This window comes from Xylocopa sonorina, chromosome 5 (genome assembly GCF_050948175.1).
Source record: "Xylocopa sonorina isolate GNS202 chromosome 5, iyXylSono1_principal, whole genome shotgun sequence".
Lineage (NCBI taxonomy): Eukaryota > Metazoa > Arthropoda > Insecta > Hymenoptera > Apidae > Xylocopa > Xylocopa sonorina.
This window is the reverse complement of record NC_135197.1, coordinates 13,860,673-13,872,778: the sequence shown is the minus strand read 5'-3', so window position 1 is coordinate 13,872,778 and position 12,106 is coordinate 13,860,673. Positions and strand designations below refer to the sequence as shown.

At 33.3% G+C, this 12,106-nt stretch overlaps 4 protein-coding genes across 9 annotated transcripts; 2 read left to right on the top strand and 2 right to left on the bottom strand.

Moving 5' to 3' along the window:
• The first annotated feature begins 632 nt into the window (after positions 1-632).
• Cpt2 (Carnitine palmitoyltransferase 2) lies at positions 633-3,258 on the top strand. 2 transcript variants are annotated; one of them, XM_076894761.1, is made up of 7 exons: positions 633-696; positions 781-821; positions 935-1,493; positions 1,624-2,157; positions 2,235-2,724; positions 2,812-3,004; positions 3,118-3,258. In XM_076894761.1, the coding sequence occupies exons 1-7, from the start codon at positions 652-654 to the stop codon at positions 3,248-3,250; spliced, it is 1,995 nt and encodes a 664-aa protein (XP_076750876.1). In that variant the 5' UTR covers positions 633-651; the 3' UTR covers positions 3,251-3,258. The 2 variants fall into 2 exon arrangements, with proteins under 2 accessions (XP_076750876.1, XP_076750877.1); XM_076894762.1 differs by lacking the exon at positions 633-696 and having other exon boundaries at positions 794-821; positions 954-1,493.
• LOC143423445 (V-type proton ATPase 21 kDa proteolipid subunit c'') lies at positions 3,006-5,090 on the bottom strand. The gene is made up of 6 exons (XM_076894804.1): positions 4,995-5,090; positions 4,795-4,905; positions 4,638-4,686; positions 4,483-4,566; positions 4,005-4,404; positions 3,006-3,938 (listed from the first exon to the last, which is right to left on the bottom strand). Exons 2-6 carry the CDS (start codon positions 4,853-4,855, stop codon positions 3,906-3,908), a joined length of 627 nt encoding a protein of 208 aa, XP_076750919.1. The 5' UTR covers positions 4,856-4,905; positions 4,995-5,090; the 3' UTR covers positions 3,006-3,905.
• A 364-nt stretch (positions 5,091-5,454) lies between these two features.
• LOC143423421 (protein-lysine N-methyltransferase SMYD4) lies at positions 5,455-8,196 on the top strand. The gene is made up of 4 exons (XM_076894760.1): positions 5,455-5,591; positions 5,953-6,808; positions 6,924-7,572; positions 7,658-8,196. The coding sequence occupies exons 1-4, from the start codon at positions 5,575-5,577 to the stop codon at positions 8,167-8,169; spliced, it is 2,034 nt and encodes a 677-aa protein (XP_076750875.1). The 5' UTR covers positions 5,455-5,574; the 3' UTR covers positions 8,170-8,196.
• On the bottom strand, positions 8,053-12,077 carry Drp1 (dynamin related protein 1). 5 transcript variants are annotated; one of them, XM_076894752.1, is made up of 8 exons: positions 11,735-11,976; positions 10,991-11,555; positions 10,609-10,856; positions 9,791-10,504; positions 9,495-9,579; positions 9,252-9,422; positions 8,909-9,120; positions 8,053-8,834 (listed from the first exon to the last, which is right to left on the bottom strand). In XM_076894752.1, exons 1-8 carry the CDS (start codon positions 11,834-11,836, stop codon positions 8,778-8,780), a joined length of 2,154 nt encoding a protein of 717 aa, XP_076750867.1. In that variant the 5' UTR covers positions 11,837-11,976; the 3' UTR covers positions 8,053-8,777. The 5 variants fall into 5 exon arrangements, with proteins under 5 accessions (XP_076750867.1, XP_076750868.1, XP_076750869.1 ...); XM_076894753.1 differs by having other exon boundaries at positions 9,495-9,528; XM_076894754.1 differs by lacking the exon at positions 11,735-11,976 and adding an exon at positions 12,048-12,077 and having other exon boundaries at positions 9,252-9,579.
• Between the last annotated feature and the right edge of the window lie 29 nt (positions 12,078-12,106).

Sequence of the window (12,106 nt, the reverse complement as noted above, 5' to 3'; positions counted from 1 at the left end):
ATATTCGTCAAATGTCCCATTATGCTCCAGTGGCATTCTAAAAAGCGGGAAATTCATGAAATTCGCTAGAACAACCAATCATAAACATTTGAATATACACAGAGACTACTTTGCTATTGGTTGGAAATTGTGTTTTCCCAAATCTATTGTGTTGTGACAATTATCATTGTGCGCCCGCCTTTATACATGTTTATATGCACATATATATATATATATATACTTAATTTACATTTTAAACAATTAAAATTAATTGTACGTTCACATATGTGTACGATATATACGTGCGTATATGAATATGCATACCGCAAAGATACGACATAAAACTGAACATCATATATATTTACAATGATTTATTCTGTAATGAGATACAGTAGGAATGATAACAGTATATATATATGCATTTATATGCGTACACATTCATTATGCACCTTTCCCTGCATGATTAAAAAATATGTGCACGAAAAGCATTACTACGCCTGTTAACTCTTGTTTATGCGTACGGTCTGTTTAAATGAAACTGGTGACAATAAAAGAAGATATATATACAAAACGTATTTCGGTTATTAACATTTACATTGATATATCGTTATATTTCATAGATATATTTTTCTACTAAACATATTTTATATGTTATTATAAAAGGCAGACATTATGCTTTCCATTGTACTAAAATATAATTACTTTAAAAAGGAAGTGGTAAATATCTGATTGACTCTATACGTTTAATGGATAATTACTATATAACAATCTCATAGTTCTAACGTTACATTCGTATTTCAGTTTGGTCAAGACAAAGTGCAATTATTGTTACGAGTATCGAGGTAAATAATATTTTAATATATGAATGATATATAATAGGAATGAATAAAATGAATACAAGAATACAATTATTTATCTTTTTTTATATAAATAGTTCCTTTTTTTTTTACTATAGAAATATATCTATAAAACAGGATGAAGAATATCAATATATCGAGAAGAGTAAGACCCCTACGATGCATTTTCAACCGTCTCTACCACGTTTACCCATTCCAAAGTTGGAGGACACATGCAAGAGATATCTGAACGCACAAAGACCATTGTTGTCTAAGGACCAACTAGAAAAAACATCAACCTATGTTAATCAATTTTTAACTAACGATGGTATCAGATTGCAGAAAGAGTTGATTGCAAAAGATGCTAAAAATCGCCATACCAGTTACATCAGCGAGCCTTGGTTCGATATGTATTTACGCGACCGTAAACCTTTACCAATCAATTACAATCCTTTCATAGTTCTTGAACCGGCATCCAATCCAGAATTCAATATACAATTAGTGAAAGCCACTAATCTTCTTCTATCGTCACTGAGATTCATGAAATCGTTGAAAGAAAATGTTCTAAGACCAGAGATATTTTACTTGAAACCTGAAACATCTACTAATAATGTATTCCATACTGTTACAAGATCATTGCCACCCAAACTTAGCTGGTACGGAGCTTATTTGTTCAAGGTGAGATAACAAATTCAACTCGAATTAAAAAATTTGGCAGGTGAAGAAAAATATTTTGCTTTCTTATTTCATCTTGAAAGAAGTATAAATTTTTAATATTTCAGATAAAAAAAAAACATTGTTCTTTTAGGCATTTCCGTTGGATATGTCACAATATCACAACTTATTTAATACAACAAGATTGCCAAAACTAGAAAAAGATGAAATTTATGAAAATGAATTGGGAAGGCACATAGTTGTGATGAGGAAAGGGCATTTTTATTGTTTCGATGTGATGGATGAAAATGGTTATATTTATGAACCAAATGCAATAGCATATTGTCTGCGCTCTATTTTAGAAGATAACATATCGGACAGTGAATGTCCTATTGGAATACTTACAACAGCAGATCGTAACTTGTGGGCCAATATGAGAACACATTTGTCACAAATTAATAATCAAGAAGCTCTACAAAAAATAGATTCAGCTGTATTTATGATGATGTTAGATGACATTAATGTTGGTACTGATTATAATAGATTAATTCAGACGTATCTTCATGCGGATGGGACAAACAGATGGTTTGATAAATCATTTTCGTTGATTATTACGCAAGATGGATATGCTGGTGTAAACTTTGAACATTCATGGGGGGATGGTGTAGCTGTATTAAGATTTCTACAAGTGAGTAATATTAGAAATTGATTGATAAAATAAAAATCTTGAATTATAATATTATTTTAATGTCTCTTTACTTAAAGGATGTTAAAAAAGACATGACAGAACAGCCAAAATTTTGTCGCAGTGATATCAGTAGCCTTCAGAAAGGAACAATAGAAATCAAGAAACTTAATTTTAATATAGATGCTAAAACACAAAATGTCATTAACACACAAAAGGAAGAATTCAAAGAATGTGTCAGAAAATTAAGTATTGATCACATGATATTTAATGAATTTGGTAAAAATAAGTGTAAAAAATTTGGTGTAAGTCCTGATGCAATTATGCAGTTAGCTTTTCAATTAGCGCTATACTATCAAATAAACTGTGTAGTACCGACCTACGAATCTTGTAGTACAGCTGCATTTAAGCATGGTCGAACAGAGACACTTAGATCTTGTACAATGGAAACAAAAAGGGCATGTGAGATTATGGTTGAAAAAAATAGCAATGTATCTATATCAGAATTAAAAAATTTAATAAAAAGTTGCAGCGAACTTCACACTAAACTCTCTAAGGAAGCTGTTATGGGTAATTATAATAAATTGTTAAAGTTTTTATTTTGATAAACATGTTGGAAGAAATATTTGTGTTGTCCTCCTCTCTTTGTACATATAGGACAAGGATTTGACAGGCATTTGTTTGCATTAAAAAAAATTTGGGAACATTCGAATACTCCAGCACTGGCTATTTTCGAAGATCCAGCATATGATAATATAAATAACAATATTCTATCTACGTCGACTCTTTCAGATCCAGCTATATGTGCCGGTGGTTTCGGACCGGTAGTGAAAAATGGGTACGGAATTGGGTAAGATATATTTTCATTTTCATTTTTACAAATATATTATTCAATATCCACTAATGTAAATAGTATCAGTGTTGAGATACATGCTTGCCTGTATTAATCGCTTTGATTTCTAGATACATGATTCAAGATGAAAGATTGGGAGCTATTGTGACAAGTTATAAGAGTAATCGCAATGCGAACGAATATGTAAAGTGTTTGGAGGAGGCATTTAAGAACATTCATCGCATAATTGCTTATGGTGAATAACATTTATATACATGCAATTATTGTTGCATTAAGAATTATACGAATCTCTAATACTGTTGACAATCACATACACAATCGTAAATTTACACATTGATTGCAAACTTTTATACTATTATCAAATAATATTATTGAATAAAAAAAGAGAAAAACTGTTTTTACTTTATCTAGAAAAAAGGTTTAACTTATAAATAACATTACAGCTTTTATACATATTTGCAACACGTATGTAAATACAATATTACGTTGATTTAACATAATATTCCGGTTATGCGTATCTGAAAGAGAGCACTATAACGCACTCTGAAAACCATAAGTATATAAGAGACTGCATTACAGTATCAAACATTACGTTACTAGAAACAGTTATTTATGCAAATGGTTGATACAGAGAAATCCTTATATTCTAGTTCATTAGGTTGTAACAATTATTCAAGTCAAGTCCTATTCGTAACAAATCATATTTGTAAGAAATTAACGGTAGACGTTAATTTCACATGATAACAAATTCTTTTTTGTGTCGATTTAAACAGAAAATTTCTTCTGTTTTCTTCTATACTTATTTTCTTCTTAACCACTGCTAAATATGGAATGGAACATCGCGATCCTAGCAAGTACTTCATGGATATTTTATATAACATTGCTACTTATTCTAAATTTATACTTTATTCCCCATTTTTACCTTAGACGTCTGTAAAATACAAGTAATTTAATTAATACCTTTTGAGATAGGAAGCAATATTTAAAACTGGCTTACCATATAAATTCCAACGATTAATCCAAAAAGTCCGATAGCGGAACCAAAAATTTCGACGATCAGAATTTTAACGAAAAGAGCGGAATTAGCTGCGTCAGAGAGAGCCGCACCAGAACCAACAATACCAACAGCTATACCACAAAATAGGTTGACAAGACCTACAGCTAGGCCACCTCCGAACATTAAGTAACCAGCTAGCCAGTTTTGGTTCCGAATTTCTTCTTTCTCCATAATTGCATTGTTGTCATATGATTCTAACATTCCAGATAATACAATGGCAATAATTAAACCATAAATGGCCACAGCTTCGCAGAATATAACAGAAATTAAATTTTTCGTTTTAATTCTTGGAGCTTTTACACCGCCTCCTACGATTGAAACTCCTGTCGTATGAATCCCTCTGAAATAGTCAATTTATACACATATTATTATTTGAAATATACATACGACAGTGTTGTTTAGAGCAATGAAAACTTACAGCGCAGCACCAACTACAGATAATGCAACCGCTAGTCCAATACCAAGGGTTGCCCACATATATGGTGACGTGTTCTCCAAAAACCTAAAATACATTTTCTTCTAACGATATACTTCTACGCTCACATGTTTTCGTAGCATTTATTTCATACTTACCATGCAATACTAACACGCTCTCCTTTACCAGTAAATAAATGATACAATACTGCAAGAAGATATTAATGAAAATTTATGAGTTTTGCAAAAAATAAAGGGGCAAGTAAAGAAAATAATATTACTCTGGGTTAACTTTTGTCAATACTTGAATTCATACCTAATACTAGGATAGTTGCGGAACCAGTGCCCACAAAAGTGGTGCCCAAAATATATCTCATCGCGTTGCTTTTCGGTTCGCTGTTACGCGTGACTTTTAAAGGAGATATCGGTAAGGTTATTTGAAATAAAAAACGATGAGATATTAAGTATCGAGCGTTGATTTAAAATGACAAAACACTCACGCTTGAGAATGAAGAGAAAAACGTTCACACCCGTTTCTATCATGTGACGTTTAGTACTCTAGATGAATGGCTACGCTAGTGACACCAGCCGTAAACAAGTAGCAATAAAAATTCAATGTTTAAATTTCCGTTCCTAAACGACAATTGTAATAATCGTAAGAAATATCTTGATTATAAATTTTCGTCGCTCATAAGTTGCCACAAAATACCGCGATACATGTATCACATTTTATTCTTTATTTAGTTTTATTTATAGTTTGTTTAGTTATACCTACGTCTACCACATAGTATGTAACAGGTACATACGTATACATTATAGGAATCGTACAAGTCAAACTGAAAATTGCCGATAATTTTATTAAATTAATAATTAAATTAATTACTTTACCATCATTTAATAGCTTTAAATCTACACGCGCAACAGATATACACACATATATATACATATATAAAGAAAGAGCATGTCAGAAACAGAAAAATCTAATATCTAATTTTAGAATTCGTCACAGCTCATTCGTCTTGTCTTGTATCGGCAGCGATAAACATGCGAGTGCTAATGTAATAATTATGCAATATATTGATCATTTATAAAAATCATGTCTGTTACAAAAAGGTAAGCGAATAATCTCTCATGATTCCAATTATATAATAGAGAAGGATGATTTACATATTTGGATTTCCTCGACTTTATACATCTGACAATATCAATAACCGTGTAAATAGATACGGATACGAATTGGATAAAACGGATACAAATTGAATCGTTAAAATACATTGTACGATCAAATATATTATAAGTGTATAGTAATAGGTGTGAAAATTGAAAGCCATTGCTCCAACTATTCTAGTCTTCGATTAACTTACATTTGGTAAATTTAGAAATCTAAATTAAAGTTAGTTGGCTATACGCATACCGCTGTTGAAGTTATACAAGAATCGTATGTTTCATACAATGAAATGTTCATTTTTCGTAGGTGCATAAATTTTGGCGAATTTTTTAAAACTGCTTATGACGCTGCAACCGCTGGATCGTATGCAGACAATTTCAAGGAATTATCCAAAAATGAAGACAGGGAAGGAATGATAAAGGCTCTCATAGATGTACCGTATATTCGTAATGTAAAAATTGTTGAATCGTACAGGGGTAAGGATGACATTAAAGCGGCGGAACTTTACGAGAAAAGTCGTGGTACAATAGCTAAGGATGGAATACTTCACGAAGATACAAATAGATGTAGTATCCTTACAGAAACACTGTTTACGGCCAGTGTGACTAGTAGATTGTTCCTGAATGCGCTTTTAGATTGCGCACAGTACTGGTATAATTCGAAAGCTTTCGTAAAATGCCTCAAGTATTGCGAATGCATGCTTGCACTTCCTGACAACCTATACGATAAGACAACCGAGAGTATGAATGATTTCTTGGAGCGTAGAAAAGCATGCATCCAATTGGAACAGGAATGCTCGAAAAATTTAAAAATATTGTCTTCTCAGGATAGAAGATCGCGTAAAAAATGTAACGGGAATGTAAGTGTTTGTTCGAGGAACAGCTCGTTGTTGATAACTCGTACACCAGCAGCGCCTACTGTTGCTGGTAAACAACATCCAGTTCTTAAAAACTGTTCCGATGCCGTGACATTACAATACGACGAGAAACGAGGTCGTCACCTTGTAGCTAACAAAAACATCAGAGCAGGGACTGTTCTCATCGTCGAATCACCATTTGCGTACTGTACAAATAAAGAAGCACTCGACAGGAATTGTTTACATTGTCATGCTACTCTTACATCGAATGACAGTGTTAAGATTCCTTGCCACTTTTGTCAAACAGTTCGTAACATAAATAGTTTCTTTTTATTTTTTCCTCTTAATTTACTTTTATTCCATTGACATATCCATATATTGTTTATTGAAATGTAAATAAGTAGTTTGTACTTCTGTACAGGTATCTTTCTGTTCGGAAAAGTGTCGCAAAGAAGCGTGGCAAACTTATCATCAGTACGAATGTTTCATATTCGATGCTTTCAATGGAAATGATTCTGAACAAACGGAACGTCACACTTCGCACTTATTATTAGCTTATAGAATGATCATTTCAGGATTTTTATCTTCCAACATTGAACAAATTAATAAGAATACAGGAGGAAGTGAAATTCCTTGTTTGAACGACAATTTCCTTCATCATATTACACCTATAAACGAAAGATCCAACGATACAGAAACGATGTGCTCGGTTTACGGTGATCCTCGTAATTATCGTGCTATATTAAATTTAGAAACTAATTGCACGAAGATAGAACCTAGCATTAATCTTGTTCGCGCTGTCGAGGCGATATTTTTGGCAAAGTGCTTCACTTTTGTCTTGAGTAAAATGGATGTTGTTTGCTTGAAAGAAACCTTCATCTCCTTGGCTGTAGCAGTGTTGCATTACTTGCAGGCAATTAATTGCAATGCTTATGAGATTGTAGAAAATATATATGATAAAAAAACGCATGTTTGGGAACCGAGAAATGTAGGTGGTGCAATTTATCCTTCTGTTAGTCTTGTAAATCATAGTTGTTATCCAAACGTCGTTCGTCATTCTTATCCGTCAGGTAAAAGATATTACTTTAAAATACAAATGATCTGTTATGTACAATATACAATGATATGAATTACTTTAAATAATTTTTCTTGTAGGTATAGTTGTAGTAAGAACATTGCGATTTGTCGGTAAGGGTACCGAAATTCTTGACTGTTATGGATCACACTGGTTTGCCGAGGGTAGATTATCGAGACGCGAATATCTATGGAAAAAGTATTGTTTTCTGTGCGCATGCGAAGCTTGCACACATAATTGGCAATACCCCTCACCCGAAACAATGAATATCAAGTGCCGAGTATGTTCAGAAGTGATTGCAGTAATCGCATTAAACGATAAAAATGCCCAGACTATACCGAGCAAACAATGCCCCAAGTGTACTGAGAAAATTGATATGAATAAAATAAAAAGTCAATTAAAACAATCGGTAGAGAAGAGATTGTATGCAATATCGAAAATGTACGAAGGCCATTACGAACAGGCTCTGCCTCGGTTGCTTGAGCATATACAGTTTATTGAAAAATTTTTTGCTGCACCCAATATGGAAACTATCAAAACACAACAATGTATTATCCAATGTTACAATGCGTTTGGCTGTACTTCTCAATAACAATATTTCAACAAAGATACTAATTAATGTACGTATAATACACATATATGCGCATAGATGTAGGTAAAGACATACACGTGGCTTAGGATCTATAATCACAAGTACTCGTAAAAACAAGATCGTTTAATCTTTGCATTGAATATATACTACTCGTGTTTCCATTTTTTTCATGCAGAGCAAAATATTAGAAAAAAAGAAATAACAAACTGCACTGCATTCACAATCATTTTCACTTGCTTTTACATTTCGCAAGTTGGTGTTTCCGATATAAAAAATTGGACAGTTGCATAAATTTGATAAGGCTTCTGAAGTTCAATTCGAGGCATAAACACCATCATTATTAATGATATTACTTTGATCGACGTTTGCTATAGATGTTGCGGTACGTTACGGTATTATATTATTTTATGTCTATAAAATGAAATTAAAAAAAAAATGCGTAAAACTGAAAAATTATTGTTGTAGTTATAAACATTGCTCGCACAAAAAATCCAAACTATATACACAGTGATTTCGTTCATACACGTGGCTTTTATCGTCAGTTTAAATTATTAAACCGCGAAAATGTCTAAATTGAACTAAAAACTGTGAATAATGCGTAAATTCAGTTACCACATGTGCGTTTCCCGAATTTCACTAATTATATGACCAGCTTGCGTTAGTGCCTGCAACAAACATTTAAACCGATGAAAAATTTCATATAAAATTTCATAAAAAATTGATATCTCTATAAGTATACCTTTAGCATATCTGCCGCTTCTTTACGCCTAACGGCAACGTGTTCGCTCTCATTTAAAAGAACATTAGCGTGATCTGATTTATATAAATGTGTCACGAGCTCGCTTTGTAAGTTATCTTTTACATAGTTGACTAGGAAGTGCATGACAGCTTTTGGTACGCTATCCTGTATAGACTTTCTTACAATATAAAAGTATGATTTTATTAATCTTTCTGTAAAACGTAATATATACATATATATATTTATTTATTTATTAATATTTATGTATATATACATAATCAAGCAAATTAAAGTGTTTATATCCGGATAAATGTATCATCTACTATATATTATCTATTCATACCAATCACATCACAGTCTCGTTGTTCTCGTTCGCTCAGTTTGCGAGGTGTTTGCGCCGGTACCTCTGGCAGTAGATTTACAGGTTTTTGTTGCGGTGATGATTTTTGTACCTCAATCAATGGAATTGGACTAGCATGTGGATGAGGAGAAGTGCTGCTCTCCCGATTTTTTACTGGGGAACCGTCAATCGAACTAGTCGAATTGGATCTTCCTTGCGGTACTAGATTATTTAACAACCAATTACCTATCGCCATTTGATGTCCTTGTTGATCCTTGCTCTGCTCGGAAAAAGATGTCACTTCGTCTTGACTATTAACTGATTTTACACTCTGTTAGGAACATTTCATGTGTTTAATTACACGACACACTGAACAGACTGATCAGTAGACACTTGGAATGTTATATATTTGAATTAGACAGAAAATGATTAATTCCATCGTTTTCAGGTGTATAGAAATGTACAAATATAACATGTAACGAGATGCTATTACGTTGAACATATTCTAGAAGAGACTACGAATATTATTAATAACTACATACTGTTTCAGAATTTGGAATTGCAGGACTCGATGTGGCGTTTGTAGTGGAAGGAAGTCGTCTGTTCTGTTTTACATGATCCGTATCGGCATTTTTTAATAAAGACGATACAAGAGCCGCGTCTTTATGAAAGTCTGGATGCTTAGTATTAATATATGCTAACTCTATAGCAACCAAATTTTCCACCATTTGGTTAGTAGGTGGTAAACGCCGACGCAATAAGTGCGTTACAACATCAACGATACGCTCGTGCAACTTTGGAAAACGCAACATTTCTTGTTGTACTTCGGTACCACAGTGCTGTATAATTCTTTGCATTTCTTCGTGTACTAGTTCTACGCATCGTAAAGACGGTTCCTCGAGCCTTCGAATTTGTCGCTTAACTAATAGCTCGAAAGAAACTTCTGGTATAAATAAAGCTGGTCTTGGACCAGTTGCGTTTCGTATAGCCGTTAAAATATCCATCTTTGTGAGACCCGCCAGCGGGTGTATAGAATCCAATGTCTTCCCGAAAGTTTCGTGAAATATGTAACAAATTCGAGCACCACCGCACAATTCTGTTGTTTCTATATTTCTAGCTGTTCCTTCGATCGTAGAGCAATAACTGCTCGCAAATTTGGTAATGATTTGAAGCAAAGTTTGACTCTTGTCGCCAACATCTTCACCGTACGAATTAAGTAGGGTTTGAAATTGTGATACCATCACATTTACTCTTGTCTGTTTTTTAAAAAATATAAGTTCTACCAAATCACGTTTACTGTAGTCTTTTTTTTTCTAGCTATGTACCATAAACTTTCACTATTTAAAATCCATGTTATTACCTTCAATTCTGGAAGACAATCCCGAATATGATGCATGAGTAAACGATTTAAAGTCTTGGCTAAATAAGGCGTCCCATTTCTATTTGCCAAAGTGGGGTATCTGCGCTGCAAAAAAGCAGCTTCGTCCTTTAATGCATCTTGAATACTCTTATTATTCATTATATCTTGTTGAGAACGATTGACTACTCCAATGATTCCCAACTTGACAGGAATGACTCTTCCACATAATATATCTATAGCATCAGTTCCTAGAATAATGTATACGATAAATGAAATGCTAATATAATAATGATGTACAAAAATGTACTGAAGTGTACTAATTAATAATAATAATAATAATAATAATAATAATAATAACAATAATAATAATACAAGAAACTACCAGCGTCCATGAGATCCAGTTTAGTAACAACAGCCAAGGTTCGCCTTCCATCTGGATCAACATCCTTGCTAAGTTTCAAACTTTCGCTCGTAGCCATGTCTGTGTTTGCAGTAACAACAGCCAATATAATAGAATTAGGATTACATATGTACTTTAATACAAGTTGGCGTATTTGACTCTCTATATCCTCTGGCTGGTCACCGACCGGCACCTTTGTGATACCCGGAAGATCTATGAGAGTTAGATTGACAACCGAAGTTGAGTATATCTTTAAATTAATCGGTTCAGGACAAATTCCTTTGTTAGATCCAGCCATACGGACCGTCTCCGATTCAATTTCTTTACGAATTTCATTGAAATCTGTAAAAACTCTATTCTTTGTGTGTAAAAATGTGCCCCATTCATCAAGATCCAACGTTCCATTTTCTGCATTTCTATGTTCGCGATCGTCTTTGGGTGTATAAACTAATTGTAATATCAGAGGACGTCTAGTGACTATACCAGTACCACGTGGCAAGAAAGATCGTCCAACTAAACTTTCAATTACAGATGATTTTCCTGAACTCTAAAAAACAAAACATCACATTCTGTTACTGGCGAGTTGATAAAATGATTCAGTAAATGTAACGATAGCAATTATTGATTAATCTAAGTGCGCGGCGCTTTTACGAGTCTAAGGTAAAAAAAATTTAAACAGAGGCTACAATTATAAAAGTTGAAATGATTCAAATGGTATCAACTGACCTGTGTACCAAGTACTACGATTTGAGGTAATTGTATTGCGTCAGCGCCAACAGTGTTGAATACATCTTGTAATTTATTTATTACGGGTATTAAAGCTTCCATTATATAGTATAAACGTAAGGTGAATCGATTCGGTTAGTTACGCGGTATGAGCCGGTGCAAAATGCGATTATTCTACATAAACCTGTAATTGCATGCGTTACGCTGACAGTATTAAAACAGTATTTTTTAATTCCTAGAAAATATTATAAAATTAAATCTATTAATTTCTTTCCTATTGATATTTCCGTTAAAATCACTAAGAATTCTACACCTGCTGTTCTCAACCACCCTTTCCGTGCTTCATAGTTCACACACGCCTGCGCATACTAT

Excerpts from the sequence above, each read along its gene's own strand:
- Cpt2 (XM_076894761.1), top strand. The coding sequence starts at position 652 with ATGCTTTCCATTGTACTAAAATATAATTACTTTAAAAAGGAAGTG. Across the intron at positions 697-780 it reads ATTACTTTAAAAAGGAAGTG|TTTGGTCAAGACAAAGTGCA; the intron begins GTAAATATCTGA and ends TTCGTATTTCAG. Across the intron at positions 822-934 it reads TTATTGTTACGAGTATCGAG|AAATATATCTATAAAACAGG; the intron begins GTAAATAATATT and ends TTTTTACTATAG.
- LOC143423445 (XM_076894804.1), bottom strand. The coding sequence starts at position 4,855 with ATGAGATATATTTTGGGCACCACTTTTGTGGGCACTGGTTCCGCAACT. Across the intron at positions 4,687-4,794 it reads CGCAACTATCCTAGTATTAG|TATTGTATCATTTATTTACT; the intron begins GTATGAATTCAA and ends ATCTTCTTGCAG. Across the intron at positions 3,939-4,004 it reads TAATCGTTGGAATTTATATG|ACGTCTAAGGTAAAAATGGG; the intron begins GTAAGCCAGTTT and ends TGTATTTTACAG.
- LOC143423421 (XM_076894760.1), top strand. Across the intron at positions 6,809-6,923 it reads CTTGCCACTTTTGTCAAACA|GTATCTTTCTGTTCGGAAAA; the intron begins GTTCGTAACATA and ends ACTTCTGTACAG. Across the intron at positions 7,573-7,657 it reads TCGTCATTCTTATCCGTCAG|GTATAGTTGTAGTAAGAACA; the intron begins GTAAAAGATATT and ends TTTTTCTTGTAG.
- Drp1 (XM_076894749.1), bottom strand. The coding sequence starts at position 11,836 with ATGGAAGCTTTAATACCCGTAATAAATAAATTACAAGATGTATTCAAC. Across the intron at positions 10,857-10,990 it reads ACTGGATCTCATGGACGCTG|GAACTGATGCTATAGATATA; the intron begins GTAGTTTCTTGT and ends ACATTATTCTAG. Across the intron at positions 9,121-9,251 it reads ACGAGACTGTGATGTGATTG|AAAGATTAATAAAATCATAC; the intron begins GTATGAATAGAT and ends TACGTTTTACAG.